Here is a 17,924-nt window from a genome sequence, read left to right as displayed (position 1 = left end):
TAGTCACTCACCAGCCCTTGGTTATTCACCAACAGACCAGGTTCTCCATCATTCTTCTGTCTAGGTGGAGTATCTGCTACCTATTTCCTTCTCATTGATCACACAACTGAATAGAAATGGGAGACATCCTTTTTGAGGAATGTGATAGAGTATCTAGCCCAACATAGGTGAGGAAAGGATAAATGTGGGCTGGAGGCCTCCATTAAAGCACCTGGTTGCATCTGGCAGGCCTAATGAAAGATGAAACACAGCTGGGGAGGAACTGAATAGTTATTATAAAGATAAGCAGTGGGGGTAGTAGTATGACACTTCTATGCTAAAACTCAGACAAAGAAGGGGACTGTTAGAGTTGAAAATAATGCTATGTAGCAGGCCCTGGATAGAAGAAATGAAGTGATTTTGTTTAGAATGCTAACTGGCTATTGTAACTTAAAAATCTTTTTTAGAATAAATAAAGACAAACTGTGTTCAGTAAGGTGGAAGAAACAGTTGATTGCTTTTTATGGGTATGTAAAGCCTTTGCTAAAGAAAGGGAAAAGATTTCTGAGGAATTCAAATATCTTAAGGTAACAAAAGCTACACTGATATTTAGTAAAAGTATCAGGGAAATGGAGTATTCTTAGAATGGTGTTATTACATTACTTGGAAGATAGGGCAGAGCAAGAGCATATAAACCACCACAAGCATTTAGGAATTATAGTTGGTGGTGGCTACGGACCGGTGATATTCAGAGTGAGGCTCGGGAGCCACAAGTAGCTCTTTAATGTGTTTCCTATGGTTCTTTGTAGCCCCTGACATTAAAAATCTGGTTAATAATTAAATCACACACTCAGGATGCTTTTATTAAGTTATTATCCAATTGCAGTTGATAAAATAATACTTAGTCATTTTGCTGTGAGACTATTTTATTTTATTCATATGTGAAACAATGAATTCACACTACTGTAGCTCTTTTGGGTAGTGTTGATTACTAATTTGGTTCCTGAACCAGTGAGGTCTGAGTATTACTGCTGTAGACTATTCAGTCAAGTTTGCTTTGCTATTTAAAAAAAAGGGGGGGCCTACAGGAGAAAGAGAAGAATTATGTAGTCATTCTCTGGGTTTTAGAGAGTGGAGATTCCTGAAGGGAACAGGAAGGCTTCTGCCTGGTACAAAGAGCCCAGGAAGGGGCTGCTATGGTGGGAAGGAGTCCAGGGATATGGCAACAAGGGGTCTGATGGAGCCAACTTCGTCTACTCATTCTTGGGATCCTGGACTAGAACCCAGCGGCATGGGAGGGTGTGGCCACCGGAAAAGGTGGTGCATAAACAACCTGACAACGATGAGCAGGACTACTGAGTTTGGAAACAGGCCTCCAGGAAGACAGGGTGTTGCTCTGTACAAGGGCAGTAGGACAATGCTGCAGAGCTAAAGAAGAGTGCAGAGAAGTGAGCTTGGATAGAAGTGAAGAGTTTGAGTTTAATTTATTGGATTCCTTGAGGGTACTAGATGAGAACCTGCTATACTGTATTAGCCACAAGGGGAAAACCACTGATCTCCATTTGGGCTGGGAGCTCTAAAGAAAAGGGAGAGAGGCTACAAGACTTACTTCTGGTTTCTTTTTGTCAAAACAGCTTAAATTTGGCCACTTACCGGTATGGGAGGAGGTTCAGAAGTGCACACAACTGGAAAACATGAGTATGAGCACTGGTGGCAACGTATTTGGTAAAGTACCATTATGAAAGAGTGTTTGAAGAAGGAATCCACACACAGAAGTTTGTCAGTTTTAAAAGTGAGTGGGAAGTATAACTTCCAATTTTATTTGTTTCCAGGATTTCATACACCAAATTAAAATATAGATTTAAGTTACTAAATACATGAATATGTAGAGAGAAGCAACAGGGCATTTAGTTTTGATTCTTTTCTGTACTCAATATACTTTACTTTTAAAATTGAGCTTTCAAGAAGACAAGAAATCTAAATGCTTCAGTGCACTTGTTTTTATGTACATAGATATAATTCCAACATTTGTACACTACACACTTTAATACCAAATTAAGGAGACCATGATGCTGTACAAAAAGACCAACTGGAGTTGTTTCTTCAGATCAAATTTTCCTCTGATTTTCCTCTTGTAATAGTAGACAAGTGGCTATTGCAAGAGGATTAAAGCACAAAAGGATAAATGTTTGCTCAGTCTTTTGGAGTCATTAAAGAGCAAATACTATAAGCGCAATAATTGCATGAAATAAAAGGAAAAAAATGCATCTTTGAGTGGGAAGTTTTCTGACGCTACCAACTGGGAGTTCATTTCTAACATTCTTGGCTAAAACATTGGTCCAATTAAAGTCAAAGGAATTTTACTATTGAGTATAGTGGGGTTAAGGTGACCAGATAGCAACTGTGAAAAAACAGGACAGGAGGTGGGGGTAATAGGCACTTATATTTAAAAAAAAGTCCCAAAAAATGGGACTGTCCCTTTAAAAACGGGACATCTGGTCACCCTAAGCGGGGTCAGGATTTTCACTCCTTATGTTTACAATCTAAACAATTCAAACATTAGACAGTGCTTCAACTTTTTACAATGTCTGAATAAGTTAGTAATTCTGCTGTGAAAGAATTAATATGATGTTCTGTATCAGAGCATCTATGCCAAGCAAATTACTGTTAAACTTGGTGAAACCCCAAAAATGTAAAAGTAACCTGCAGAGGAGAAAAGATAGGTTTGTGCTTTTTTTTTTATTATTATTCTTTCTGAAGAAAGGCCTGACGAGTTTTTCTCCTTGTCAGAGTTTGGGTTTCTTCTTTCTTTTTTATATTAGAAAATTTTAGGTGTTGTCCACCCTGGAAGAATCTGTGATGACTGGAGAACTAGCACAGTGGGAGCTGTGCTATTGAGCAGTCAAAGAATTCTTAGGCTGTTAAACTCTGGATTAGCATTTGTTTTTGCAAGCACCTCCTTAAAAGTTATGTTTTAAACAACATCTTGTCAGTAATTGTGGGCTCACTTTAATTGAAATATCTGAGACACCCCAAGGGGTCCTCTAGCAAAACCAGACTAGGCCAATAATAAATGTCTAGTCTTATTCCCATTGACTTAAAATGGGCTTTGGATCAGGTTCATGGCCTTCAGTGGTACCAAGATCAAAGCCTGAGTGGGGTGGAAAATTAAGGCCATCTTCATGTACCATAAACTAGTAAAAGGAGCACAAGCCTAAATTTTTCAAAATCCTTTGTAAAGCAATTTTATCTTTTAAGAATTTGAGTTTTGGCCCATTTCTACTTGCTGATTGGAGACATAAGAGAGACAGCCCTTGTTGGGAGAAACTGTAATTTTAAAAAAAAGTTTAAAGTACAGTAACATAGCTTTTAATACCTTTTACAACAAGGTATGTACATTTTAAACACATATGTAAACACACTAGTCATCTTTCTGATGTTTATCAAATCGTTCCAATAGAGCCCTTAATATATTTCCTGGTAGCTTTTGGTGTCTGTCTCTTAGCGCTTCGATGGCAATCTTTGTCTGAATGAAAGAAAAGGAAAGAAAGGGGGAAACCTTTTATATTACAGGAATGACGAGTCATCGTTTTCTTCAAGTTTTCCCAGTGTTGCAAAATATATACAAAAAGTCTAAAACTCTATGGAAAGCGGTAAGGGTGCGGGCAGAGGGAGCAGAAAAGGGAAATTCCTCGCAAGATCCCATCAAACCCTTGCTAAGGCAGAGTCTCATTTCCAGATGCTAGTGTATTTTCCTGTGATAACTAAGCCCACTAAACAATTATATCTAGCTAGGCACTAAAGCCCCAATTGTAATAATCTCTAAACTAAGCCAGCACTGAGGAAAACCTATTCAGCGTAAAATCCTTTGCCACAAGGTTCAAGAGGCAGTTTCCCTTCAAAACCAGCTATAAACTTTTCAAACTCTATTTTAAATGTTTACTAGTCATAAAATATTCATGACATGGCTAAATAAAAAGGGAGGTTTAGGATGTAAAAGGGCAATTCCTTCAGCATTCAAATGTACTCTCCCCAATAAATCATGTTTCTTCAGGTCTATTAAATCTCATCCACTATATACTGGTAATTTTGCTCCAGCTAAAATATGGTAATCAGCCAAGACACTTTCCTCTACACCTCACCAACGCTAAAGAATTTGTTTATAAACCAGGTCAACTTTAATTTAGTTAAAAAGGTCAATGGGAACTCTTTGGTGCTCAAACTCTTGGGGGGGAAAAATCAGACTATTTTTGTAGATGCCTAAAGATGGAATAATGAGCCTAAATTTAGGCACATAATTTTGAAAATCTTGGCTAATACATATAAATGCATTGGAGTCAGGAAATTAAAAGTGTTTCTCGTACTAACATTAACATCCACAGTGCTCCAACAGGGCCCAAACCTCAGCCAGTTTACAGTTACTAAGGATCTGACTTATATTTATCAATTTCAGAGGTGTAACTATGTTTTGTATGTATGTGAGGCAAAAAGGGACTGGAGTCTGGTTCCTTGTTTCACATAGGGCTCTTTTATGTATTTAGGAGGCTGAGAGGTACGACTTGAACTATAATGTGTACAATATAGGTCCAGGAACAGATTTTCAAAAGGCACAAAGAGCAGTCAATGGGAGTTGGGCATCTAACTCCCTTTTATATTTTTGAAGATCTCCCCAGGTTACTATGGAAACATTAACCTTTCCCTAGAATTTATGTATTTAAATTAATGTTGTTGTCATGTATTTTCTTGGATTTAATTTCCATTTTAAGAAAAACAAGAGAAACTGTCTCTGAGTTTTGGTATTTAGAGATGACCTGCAAAGCAAGACTTTTTTTTTTAACACTATTTATTGTTTACTCTCTCTGTCCCTCTCCACCATAAATGAAGCAAAGTGTGGATTCTATTTCCTAGAGAGAAAGGGATTGTGTTTGGAGAGATGCAACTTAGAATACATCCTTGTAAAAGATCACTAGTCAGGGCTGCTAGCAAAGCCAGGAAAGGAAAGACTATAGCCACTCGTCATTTCTATTTTTTTAAAAAAAAACAACCACCCTAAACATGCCAGAGATAAATATGTCATGAAAAAAATATGCTACATCCTACATATCCACATCCTACATCAGGAAGAACCAATGGAGGACACAAACAAACAGTTGCATTTGCTTGCAGTGCACCTTTAAAATATTCCTCTCCAAACTGTAGGAGCTTGCAGGCTTTTATGTATTGAAAGTGATGTTCATCAAATAGCACTGTCAGCTATTCATTAGCAATTTAAATTCACATGAGTACCGTTTATCCTAGATTAAGTTCTCTCGTGTCACAAATGAAGTGTCTCTAACAGCCACACCTGTGAACTCCTGGGTTTGGAGTCAAGCTGTGTTTCTTTCTCAGGCATCCTCAGTACTAAAATATTCTGCAGATCAAGTTACCTTCATTTACTCCTGTGCAATCCCATTATCCTCAAAGAGGAGACTACTGAAATCTTGCTGGTTCAGTTTTGTGTCCTTACAGCCTTTGAAGCTGGTGAATGATCCTTTACCAGCAAATATAGGAGGAGAAAATGGAAACCTCCTAAAGTCCAGGGGCTGTTTTGTCATTTTGCCTGAGCAAGGCTTCTACCCTATCCACTTGTTCCTTTGAAAAGTCGTCACCTTTCCTTTGTGGACGTTCTCTTTGGCCTCTGCATCTCTCTTAGATGATAAAACAAGGTTGGATTTGTTCTTTGGAAATTTATTAAAGCACAATGTGTTTTTTCACATTACTGTTAATTTTCAGTCCTCTTTAATTAATTCCTCTCATTGGATTTAGGGTAAGTTGTGTTTCCTTTCTCCTTCTTTTTGGAAGTGTCTTCCTGTGGATGAATGGATGAACATATTCTTTTTGGCTACATGTCTCCCACCGTAGTGGAGCAATGACTGTTTTGTGTAATGGAGCCAAAAGCCATACTTGGGTCACCTGAGTCAGATTTCTCAGCATGTCAAGGGGGCTCTGGGGGCTCAGGCCTGAGGGACTTTGGAAAGTTCATGTGTTTTGAGGAAGGGCAGGTACTGCAGAGAGAGGGGAGATTCTAATGTAATGTAATCCTCTCCCTGGCTTTTTCCATTGTACATTCAGGAGGTCCTTCTCCTTGGTGGTGGTGAAGGGGAAGAGGAAGAGGAGACAGGATATTAGTGATCTGAATCTAAAGGAAAGCAAATAATTCTGAACTTTTAAGTGACTGAAATTAAGTTTATGTTGGTGGAGGAATTCCCACTCCGATATTCCCACATCCAAGTGACAGGTTTCAGAGTAGCCGCCGTGTTAGTCTGTATCGGCAAAAAGAAAAGGAGTACTTGTGGCACCTTAGAGACTAACAAATTTATTTGAGCATAAGCTTTTGTGAGCTACAGCTCACTTCATCAGATGAATGCATCCGATGAAGTGACCTGTAGCTCACGAAAGCTTATGATCAAATAAATTTGTTAGTCTCTAACAAAAGTATTCCTTTTCTTTTTACATCCAAGTTAGTGGCTCAGTCTGGAACCTCGGAGCAGAAAAGGTATTTTCTTCCTTCTGGGAGTCAGGCCTGCATTTGAAGTCATTTTTGAGTTTAGAAACTACTTTGTGCAGCTCCTCAGCAGTCTTCTGCCATTCAAGACATTTTATGCTGTACTTGTCACTGTGGAATCTAAATATACCACAAAATAGAAGAGGATAAAAAGCAGGAGGAAAGAATTATTAATAATACAGTCCCTTTAGCCCCCACATAAAATAACAGCATAAAAAGATTCAAGAAACTGCCTCAGGGAAAGGCACTCTGATGCAAATGTAAGCCAGGGTCTGAATGAGCATTCCCCTGGCATTGATTAACTGAGGGAGATGATCGGATTTGCACAGACACACTTTGCCTAGGTCATAGAAGACAGATTTGCTTTGCCAAAGTGATCAGTTTTGGCTGTTTTGGATTAAAGTTCAGTTTAGTCTTTAATGCATGGGATAATGAAATATTATTCTTATTGTATGTCCAAAGGGCAGCAGAACTGTACTTAACCCCCTCAATTAGGGGATACTATCCTAACCTGAACCTCACTCACTAAGCAGGAGATAGTGATGTCAAATCCAAGTGCAAGTTGGAACGGGGTTAGGTGTTTTTGTCTAATGGTGAGGACTCTGTTTAAAGAGCCTTAGATACCATTTGGCCTTCACCGCCCCTCATGCCCTCCATGTTTAAAAACAGAGCAGAGCAGACTCACTTTAGGCCTGGTTTACACTACAAAGTTAGGTTGATGTAAGTTGCTTTGTGTCAACCTATTTGTTCATGTGTCTATACTCAAATTTGTATCCCACTGATGTAAGCACCCTGTTATGGTGAGCCGTGGTTGACACAGTGCAAGTGTAAAGAGTGCGTGAGCTATGTTGAACTTAACTGTCCTCCTGGAGCTATCCCATAATGCCCAACAGTGACCACTCTGGTCACAATTGTGAATTCCACTGCCCAGGGGGTCATAGAGACTGGAAGGCATAGCCCTGCCCTCCCCTCCCCTCCCCCTCAACTTTAAACCCCATATTTTTGAAATGCCTTTTCCTGATTGTCCAACTTGTTAAGCACACATAACAGGTCTTCCTCATTCTGTGCAACTGCCCAACCAAACATACCAGCTACATGCTCTAGACATGCTCCTGCCTGGAATAGACAGGAGATATTGGATCTCCTGGCCTTGAGGAGAAAAGACTGTGCAGGAACAGCTATAAACCAGCCATAGAAACATGGGCATATAAGAGAAGATTGCACAGTGGATGCAGGTGAAGGGGTACAACGTGGACCGGCAGCCACATGAAAGTGAAGCAATTGCAGCAGGCATACCACAAGGCTGGGGAGGCCAACAGTCAATTTGGTGCTGAGCTACAGACCTGCTGCTTTTACAATGAGCCACATGCCATTCTTGGAGGGGACCCTACCAGCACCCTGCAAACCACTGTGGATATCTCCAATGCACGCAATAAACAGACCCCTGCCATTAACAGCACAGAGGAGGAGTGACGTGTCAAGAAAGTGGGGCATCCAGTTATCCAGTGAGCGAGGATAATTTAGAGACTCCACTGAAAGCTAGCCAGTCCCAAATCATCTCAAATCTGCTTAACCTTCATCAGCGGAAGTTTGAGTCACAAAACTGTGGTCTCCAGTGCTATTCTGCATCACCCTGATATTGAATATGGACATTGGACTATTAACCTGATAAACTGATTCTGAAAAGGACTCTTTGCAACTCTCAAGCTCTCTATCTCTACTGTGAAACTAACCTAAGAACTCTATTCATGTCTGTATGTATAATGATCTTTAAACCAATACTCTTTTTTCTTTCTAAATACATTTTAGTTTAATTAATAAGAATTGGCTGTAAGTGTATTTGGGTAAGGTCTGAAATATTCATTGACCTAGGGGGTAATGTGCCTGATCCTTTGGGAGTGGTAGAGCTTTTAGTATGATGATCAAGATTTTCAGGAATCCTCATCATACTTGACTTGGCTGTCTGTGTGAGAGCTCAAAGCTGGGTTGCTTTAAGGGAACTGTGTTTTGGCTTCTGGGTAACCAGTAAGGTATTGTAGACGCTGTTTTGGTAAATCTGAATAGTAGAGTAACCACCAGTTTTGCGGATCGTCTGCCCCATTCTTTGCAGTTTGCCCTGATTGAGCAATCACAGCATGGCCCCCTTGGGATCCTGGTCACACTCATGTATGCCCCACGACGCATTTCCAAAATTCCCAAAAAGCATTGTGCCAGAGGGTGGTGGTATGGCACACTCAGATACCTACCCACTGTGCACCACAGTTTGCATTGACACAAGAACCCCCTGGTGAGTACACAAAGTGCTGCCACAAGCAGCCAAGTGTGTATGCACAAGCGATATATTAACTGTGGTGGCTTTACACCAACATAATATGTAAATCAAAGTTTGATGCGTAGACATAGCCGTAGAGTCCTTGTTCCTCCTCAGTGATCACTAGAGCTGAAATCAATGATGGGCACTTCTAGGAGGCTAAATCTTAGACATGACATAGGGACAGCATTGCAGTGAACAACAGAGGATGCAGCAGCAGAGTTCCTCACTACCCAGTGAAATCACTAAGATTTAAAACCCGTAAGAACTGGGCTATGTGGTAAAATCTCAGAACATGGCGTTGCAGCTAGTGGCAGTGAGCGGCAAGCAGCAGCGGTGAGACAGCGGTGAACAGCAGCAAAGGTGGAAGTGACAGTGGTAAGGTGAGCAGAAGCAGAGGCATTGCTTGACCCCCAACTCTGCTCCCAGAGGAGGGAGGTGAACCCACAGGAACGCACCCCTGAATTCTGGGACTTGGCTGACCTCAGACAACCAGTGAGTAGGGTGCAGCAGAGGGAAACGGGAGTGATGTGTTAAAGGGACATTTGTCAGTTGGAATTTCACACCAAAACTGAGGCAAAGGACTACTGTCCAAGATACTGTAGGGTAGGGGTTTACTTATGGTTTGCATGCTTTTGAATAATTTTTGTGGTATTTTTCCCTTCTGTTCTTAAAAGTTTTTTCTCATTATACACAGACTTAGTACCCATGAGTGGGGAAAGTATTGCCTATAACTCAGACACTGCACACCCAGCTAGCATGGAGATAAACAGCAGTGTAGACAGTGAGGCACAGCTTAGGTGGATAGAGTAGAGTGTCCTACATTCCAGAACCCTCAGACTACATACATGGGCTCTCTACATGCCCAAGCAGTGCCTCCCACGTTTACACTGCTATTTTTAGCAATATGAAAGGCTCCAGCAGCAGGGAAAGGCTCTGTCAGTGCAAGCATGGTCACAGTCTGCCTTTTACTGTAGCGAGTAGCTACAAGTGTACTGCCTGAACAAAATGTCCCACAGGATCCCTACCTAAGAAAAGTTCCAGGAGCTGTGGAGCAACTGATGTTGCCTTTGTGAAGCTCAGTGGAATAGACTCTAGATATCAGGTTGCATAGTCTGCAACTACTAGAATATATTGATATCGTGCAGCTCTTTTCTCCACGGGTCCCACAATATCCAGCTCAATCCTCTGGAAGGGAGTCTCAATCGGAGGGAAGGGCCTTTGAGACAACTTTTGTGGTGGTTAATTGGTATGCTGACAAGAGACACATGGCCTGGTCTACACTGGGGGGCGGGGGGGGGGTGGGGGGCGGCGGCAAGCTAAGTCGGTCTAAGTTACGCAACTTTTCAGCTACGGAAATAGCATAGTTGAAGTTGATGTACTGAGAACTACTTACTGCCGTGTCTTCACTGTGGTAGGTCGACTGCTGACGCTCCCCCGTCAACTCCGCCTACGCTTATCACTCTCGTGGAGTACTGGAGTCGACGGGAGAGCACTTGGCGGTCAATTTATCGCATCTTCGCTAGACGTGATAAATCGACCCCCACTGGATCGATCGCTCCGGAGGTAAGTTTAGACATGCCCACAGTATTCTCTGACCTCCTGGTGGATACCACGCTAGTAAAGGCTGGCAGATATGCAGGACAAGGTATTTTCTTGGCCTAAGTGGCCAGCACAAGGGATACCATGTCCTAGCCATAGGACAACCAGGGTATCTGTAATTGTGTCCTTACCTCACTGGTTGGTTTGTTGCATTCAATGTGATATAGCTCTCTCCCCTGAGTATAAAGTGGAGTGACTGTTTCAGGCATCGGGATTCTGCCACCCGATGATGCCATCGGGATTCTTCATTTACAACAGCAAATTGGTTGTGGACTCCACTCAGCACAGGGTCCTGCCTTTGTTCATGGACAAATTCTAGGTCACAGCTTCTAAATCAGCTAACGGCAGCCTCCTAGATACTCTTCCCATTTGCAACCCAGGTGAATGTCTTATAGTCTTCAAATCCCCCTCAAGAGATTCATCAGGTTCTCCTCATCCAGCTACTTCAAATCAGTCCAGGATTTCCCCAGGTGTTGGAATCTGGTTAGTGACTACAGTCTCTGGTTTTCCCAACTCACTGATATTTTCTTGGAAGTCTTGCCAATCCTGACCAATAATAATGGGATAGGCTAGCTTTGGGGATAGAACTGCTGGAAGAGTCTCTATATGTCATCCCATGGTAAACTTCAGTTGTCTGCTAGGGTAGGCCTTTACATCCCTGTGGATGCACTAGGGGAAGACTGTCTGGGGGGTGTCCCTCCTGTCCTGACCAATGGCGTTTGCACCAAGGCCTGACTGCACCTAGAGTCCAACAGATTTTGTACTTTCATCCCCCAGATCCACATGGGGATGGTTATTTTGGAAGCCCCTGCTTTCTGCTGTCCACACCAGGCATATTGGCATTTCATAAGGGGGTGTTCCCTTTGAGCAGGGGTTTGGACCAGATGACCTCCTGAGGTCCCTTCCAACCCTGATATTCTGTGATTCTATGACGTTCCTCAGTTACCCACATAAGTAGCAGGTCACCATATTGTGGTCTGAGCCTCTTCTCTCACACAATGTTGGTCCTGGCCGTCGTAGGGGTCTGGCATCCACGTCTGTGTTAGCTTAGTCTGGTGATGGGGCCAAGGTTCTAAAGACCTGGTGAGGTTTCATCCAGGCTCTTCCTGCCTGGTTACTGTGGCTTGCCCAGAGTTAGGGTGGTTGTCCTGACAGTTGAGCGGCTGGTAACTAGGGTACTCATCCTTGAGTGGCAGAGGTTCAGGTATGGGTCAGCTTTTTAGCCACAAGTTGTCTCCCTTCTCCTGTCTCTGGGGTCTCTTCATCAGCCATAAAGTTCTCCATCAGCTGCACCACCACCTTGGGCTGTGCCTCAGAATCCACGTGGGTCTCCAGGAGGAAGTATTTGTATGAACTGCTTTGTCAATATTAACTTAGCCAGCTGGGTTCCCATCTGCTGCCATGGCTGTAATCACCAATATTCCTTCTGTCTTTGGGTCATCACCCATGGTCAGGCTCCCTGGAGATATGTTTCCATCTAGAAGTGGTGGCAGATAATTCAGGATGGCTGCTTTAAACAGTTTGTAATTCATTGCAGACATAGGGTCAAGCCCTCAGTAGACTGCCCGGACTGGGCCAGGCTGGTAAGGGGCCAACATCAGAAACCACTGGAGGCTACTGCCACCTGTTCAAAAGTAGTCAGGAAGGCTTCAGAGTGGCTGTCAGGCCCTATTTTAGCCAGTTTTACAGATACAGGTGTGGGCAGAGGCCCTAGGCTCACAGCTCCTGCTACCAGACCACTAGATATCCCAAGAGGCTGTAGATTCATCAGCAACTCTTGGTCAAGGTTCTGTTGTAATTCTTTCTGCTGTGTTGCCATTTCATGCAATAGCTGTTGCTGTTGACCCCCTGTAGCTGTTGCTGTGTGGCCAACTGTTGCAAATTATTTTGCTGAAACTGCTCTTGCTGGGTTGCCCACTGTTGCTGCTCTTCAGCAGTCACTTGCACCATTGTTCTGGATCCATACTACTTGTGTTAAGTGTCACTCATGCTTGTGGGGTTTTACCAGTTCATTCTAATTTATCGTTGTATCAGAGAGCAACTGCCCATGTTCTCCTGTTTGTCATAGGAGGGGAGCTTAAGGTGCTTCCTTTGTCCCCAGTGGCTTTCTCTTTCAGCAGGAGTTACTATAGAGTTGGTCTGAAGATGTGCTGTGTTTCTCTGGCTACAAGTATCAGGGAGACAGTTCCCTGCCCCCCATTTTGGGGTTAACAGTAGTCCAAGTGAAAAAGGTAAAGTTGAACAGTCTTACAACCCAAAAACAGACAGGGTTGACCTCCCTCTTCTTGTGAAGCAAACAGGTCAACAACTCCTGAGCTAGGGCTGGGTTCTCTAGTCTCTTGTCAGGATATTGGACCCAGGCTAAGCTTCTTGGGCTGTACAAAAACAAAGTAAAGAAGATCTCCCTACTTATCCATAGGCAGAGGATCTTCACCAGCTTTCCTAGCCAACAATCCCTGTATTGTGTGGAGTCAAGGAGCTCTGTGATCTAGCTCTGTGTCCCTCTGAGTGCTGCCTATCACTGAGATTGGCTCATAGATTCACAGAGATTAAGGTCACAGGGGACCATCATGATCATCTAGTCTGGCCGCCTGCACACTGCAGGCCACAGAACCTCACCCACCCACTCCTGTAATAGACCCACAAACTCTGGCTGAGTTACTGAAGTCATCAAATCATGATTTAAAGACTTCAATTACAGGCTACTTCTTTTTAAGGAGCTGCCCTCCTCCAGGTGCAGCAGATCTCACAGGTACGCTGGATTGGACCATATTGTGCCCATAAGCCCTCGTTAACCCCTTCCTGACTGGGGTGGGAAGCTGTTCCACCACAGAACCTAAGACAAATATTTTCACTTAGATCAAAATAAAAGGAAACATATTCAAGATACCTAAAATCAAGATCCTCTGTGCCACACAACAACTTTTCCACCATAAATATGGTAAAAGACTAGGGTCCCCAAAGTTATTCATAAGGTAAGTGACATCTTAATAGAGAATTTGTTTTATGGACCACCTTCCCCTTCTGCGATGATCCAAATACTATCCCTGTGGCAACTAACCTGATTACTTACATGCAAAAAGTAACTTCAGGGAGGTATTTCAGCCTCTTTGAGGGAGTGTATTTGCCCTGAGTTAGCAGTCTTCACAATTTAGGAGTGATTCTATAAACTCAGCTGCTGTTGGACATCATATGACAGCAGTAACCCAGAGAGACGAGATCGGTGACATGATATCTTTTATTGACCCAACTTCTTTTTGTGAGAGACAAGCTATCACACTTATACAGAGCTCTTCTTCCAATCTGGGAAACTTAATCAGAGTGTCACAGCTAAAAACAGGGTGGAACAGATCATTTAACAAAAGTAGTAAACACATATTTCAAGGGACCATTCAAGGTGAAGTGGTCCATTAACAGCCCTCTAGTCATAGGGAGGAAAGGAAGGATGAGGGGGGAAAGCAGCTGAGGGTGGGGAGTTATTAGTGTGTTATAGATTGGATTTATGGCTCATTACAACAATCTTTCTAATCAATCCATGATTTTTAGTGTCTAACAAAGTTATGAACTGAAGCTCCCAGCCTTGTCTTTTGAAAGTATTGTGCAGGCTTCCTTTGAGGATGAGGACTGATAGGTCAAATATAGAGGGATCACTCTGTAAAAAGTAAAGGAGGACTTGTGGCACATTAGAGATTAACAAATTTATTTGAGCATAAGCTTTACGTAGAGACTGTCAAGTTTGACCAATGTACATGGCAGAGGGGCATTGCTGGCACATGATGGCATATATCACATTGGTAGATGTGCAGGTGAATGAGCCTCTGATAGTGTGGCTGATGTGATTAGGCCCTATGATGGTGTCCCCTGAATAGATATGTGGACACAGTTGGCAATGGGCTTTGTTGCAAGGATAGGTCGCTACGTAAAAGAATAAATGGACACAAATCAGATGTCAAGAATTATAACATTCAAAAACCAGTTGGAGAACACTTCAATCTCTTTGGTCACTCGATTACCAAAAGTGGCAATTCTATAACAAAAAAACCTTCAAAAACAGACTCCCACGAGAGACTGCTGAATTGGAATTAATTTGCAAACTGGATACAATTAACTTAGGGTTGAATAAAGACTGGGAGTGGATGGGTCATTACACAAAGTAAATCTATTTCCTCATGTTTATTCCCCCCCCCCCCCCCCCCCGTTCCTCAGACGTTCTTGTCAACTGTGGAAATGGCCCACCTTGATTATCACTACAAAAGGTTCCTCTCCACCCCCCGCTCTCCTGCTGGTAATAGCTCACCTTACCTGATCACTCTCGTTACAGTGTGTATGGTAACACCCATTGTTTCATGTTCTCTGTGTATATAAATCTCCCCACTGTATTTTCCACTGAATGCATCCGATGAAGTGAGCTGTAGCTCACGAAAGCTTATGCTCAAATAAATTTGTTAGTCTCTAAGGTGCCACAAGTCCTCCTTTTCTTTTTGCGGATACAAACTAACACAGCTGCTACTCTGAAACCTTTGTAAAAAGTGTTCACCCTCAGGTGAACCCAGCAGTAATCCAGTCAGCTTTTTACCTTTTTTGTCTGGCTAGAAACTTGTCCTTTGCAGACCTCTCCACCATCATTTACACATTTGTTACCTTAATATTAAACTATAGCAATGTGCTCTAAATAGAGTTATACATTTAAGGCATTCAGAGAATAACACTGGGGCAGAACACAGCAGCTGTCTCAGTGAAGCATTTTTCTGGGAACTCATGACATAAGTGCTCTGGGATCTGCACTGGCTGTGTAATAGTGCTATCTGACTCCAGGTCGAGTTTAAGGTTTCGGTTATGTCTTAGGAAGCCTTAAATAGCCTGTGACCTACCTACCTGAGGGATTGCCTCTCTCCAGAGGCACACAAGCTGAATCCCCTTCACCATAAGGCAGAGAGTTGTGGATAGCAGGATGCTCTTTGTGAGGGCTCTAAGACTCTAGAACTTGCTCTCCATCAGTCAAAAATAGCACAGATTTGGTGACCTAGGCATACTGCCAGACATCTGTTAGATGGGGTTTTTGGAGAGGGCTGGCTGAAATATACTGTCTAGAACTATGAATGTGTGGAAAGCTCTTTTGTGGGTGGTGGAAGGCAGATTTTCTCTCTGAATGATTGTTTTAATGCTGCTGGGGGTTTGTTGTAATATTAATTATGTGTTAGGGCACTAGAGCCTTGCATGCACATTTGTAAAAGTTATTTATTTACTTCCGTTTAAATAATGTATTTTATCACAGCCAGGACCTTGTGATCATCCAACTCTTCACAGACTAACAGCAAGTGATCCACAGAACACAGTCCAGAAACCTCTGGTGTAAAGTATCGAGGGAGAGGGCCAGGGAGGATAGTGATGAGACAGAACAATGCACGAATCTGTGGAGGAATCTAACAGTGTAAAATAATGTTGTCTGGACTGGAGAAAATGATATTTCAGACAGAGATATGTTATTGAATAACAGTACACTATTTAAGATGGCCAATGTACTGTAAGAAAGTTTTACTTCATAAGAAACCAGTAGTCATGGAATTTGATGTTAAATATTTCACACCTAACTAACATCATTTAAACTAAGACTGTAGGTTCCTTGAAGCTTTAAAGAGAAGAGCCAACTTACCTTTTCAACTAGTTCTGTAGCTGTTATATTTGGATCATAGGGAATGGGATCTCCAATATATGTGCGAAGTTTGACTGGGAACCCTCCATATAGAGGAACGAATGGCAATCGAAAACGTTCATCCAACCACCTAATAAACCCTGTGAATTATAAAAAAAGGGGGGAGATTACATTTTGAGACATAGTAGATAAGCTTAGAAGCTAGCAGAGTCCCTGAATGCATCCGATGAAGTGAGCTGTAGCTCACGAAAGCTTATGCTCAAATAAATTTGTTAGTCTCTAAGGTGCCACAAGTCCTCCTTTTCTTTTTGCGGATACAGACTAACACTGCTGCTACTCTGAAACCTGAATCAAAATGGTGTCTGGATTGTAACTAACAAATCTTAAGTGATTTGGTTAAAGGCAACATGAAGGTCAAACAATATTCAGGGCACATGATCTTGAAAATAATAATCTACTCTTCCATTACCTCATGCATACCAATTACCAGTTTAAGATGTGTCACCATGTAAAGCACAATTAATACCTAGTCCAATAAATACATATTAAGATTAGATAACCCAGAAGAGTTTACATCACAAGAAAGTTACCAGAGTTAAAAGAGAACAAAAGATTAGAAAGCGGCAAAGAGTCCTGTGGCACCTTATAGACTAACAGACGTATTGGAGCATAAGCTTTCGTGGGTGAATACCCACTTCGCTGGATGCATGCAAGATTAGAAAGAAATTCACAAGCTGAGTACTTCCCAGAAACAGTTGATTTTGAAAATATAAATAAAAAAAACTCTACGAACGAATTTGAAAAGATGCATATGAAGTAAATCTTACATGTTGTTCCAAGTGTTCTATAGCCTTCCCGAATATTCTGAGTAAACAAAGGGATGATGGGCTAAGAAATAAGGAAAAGAAGTGGTAAGACTATGGACAACAGTTCAGCCTTAGTTTTTTCTTTTAAATCTTGCATCATCTTTGAATAGAGTCATTCTGCATCTATATCATGTGGTTACAGGCCACTTTACCATCCCATTAAATCAAAATGAAACTGTTAATTTATCATGACTAGAAACTCAAAAGGAGTCACGTGTTTGTCAGGAGAAACTACAGCTACTTATGTACCAGGTGAGGCTCTATTTTCTGAGGGTTCTTTGAACCTAAATCACATGTTTCTATTATCATCACGATGAACACCAAAACAACACTGACAGAATAATACTTAGAAGAAGAAAAAATAATTCCACAGATATTGGAATTATCAGTTTCAGGAATCCTGTTCAGCAATTTTTTTTCAGTGCCTAAGAAGTCAGAATACTAGTGAGTTACACAAAAAAAATCCAGATATAGATATTATTTTGGTAACAAAATCTTGCAAGCAGATTCTAAAAATGCAGCAAAAGTCCTATATAAAACATACACAGATTATGCAATTTAAGAGTCTCATCTATATTATGAAACTCTTGCAAATATTAGGGGAGGGGGCAAGAACAAAGGATGACCTTGCCTAATTGAATGTTTGCTTTCTAATGCCTTTAATATTTAAAATAGTTTTAAGAAGTTGTAATTTTTCAGAAAATTATTTTTCTTTCAAATTATGATATAAGTTATTGTCTCTCAGAAGCACACATTGAGATCATATCACCTCAAAGCAAATATCCTTCCTAAACCTTATGTTGTGACAGCTCCTTCATTATTATTATTATTACAGATTGAGCACCAACCACCCACCTGGGATGGTACAGAACTTTTTTTCCTCATCAGTTCCTATCCCAAGAGGTTTATCAGAGACATAAATTAGACCAGAGGTTCTGAAATTTTGTTATAGTGTAGACCACACTTTAA

The 17,924-nt window shown here is 41.6% G+C and overlaps 1 protein-coding gene across 1 annotated transcript in view; it reads right to left on the bottom strand.

Annotated features, from left to right (window-relative positions):
* Nucleotides 1–1,767: 1,767 nt before the first annotated feature.
* Nucleotides 1,768–17,924, bottom strand: part of LOC102936057 (transmembrane protein 68) — a 62,204-nt gene continuing 46,047 nt past the window's right edge. The window contains exons 5-7 of the mRNA XM_027826517.3: nucleotides 16,917–16,977; nucleotides 16,090–16,229; nucleotides 1,768–3,505 (exon numbers count right to left, since the gene is read on the bottom strand). Of these exons, the coding sequence (XP_027682318.1) occupies nucleotides 3,401–3,505; nucleotides 16,090–16,229; nucleotides 16,917–16,977 (306 nt within the window). The 3' untranslated portion in view covers nucleotides 1,768–3,400. The remainder of the gene's footprint in view (nucleotides 3,506–16,089; nucleotides 16,230–16,916; nucleotides 16,978–17,924) is intronic.

This window comes from Chelonia mydas, chromosome 2 (assembly GCF_015237465.2).
Source record: "Chelonia mydas isolate rCheMyd1 chromosome 2, rCheMyd1.pri.v2, whole genome shotgun sequence".
NCBI classification, from domain to species: domain Eukaryota; kingdom Metazoa; phylum Chordata; order Testudines; family Cheloniidae; genus Chelonia; species Chelonia mydas.
The sequence above is the reverse complement of the archived record's forward strand: the minus strand, read 5'-3'. Positions and strand labels throughout refer to the sequence as shown.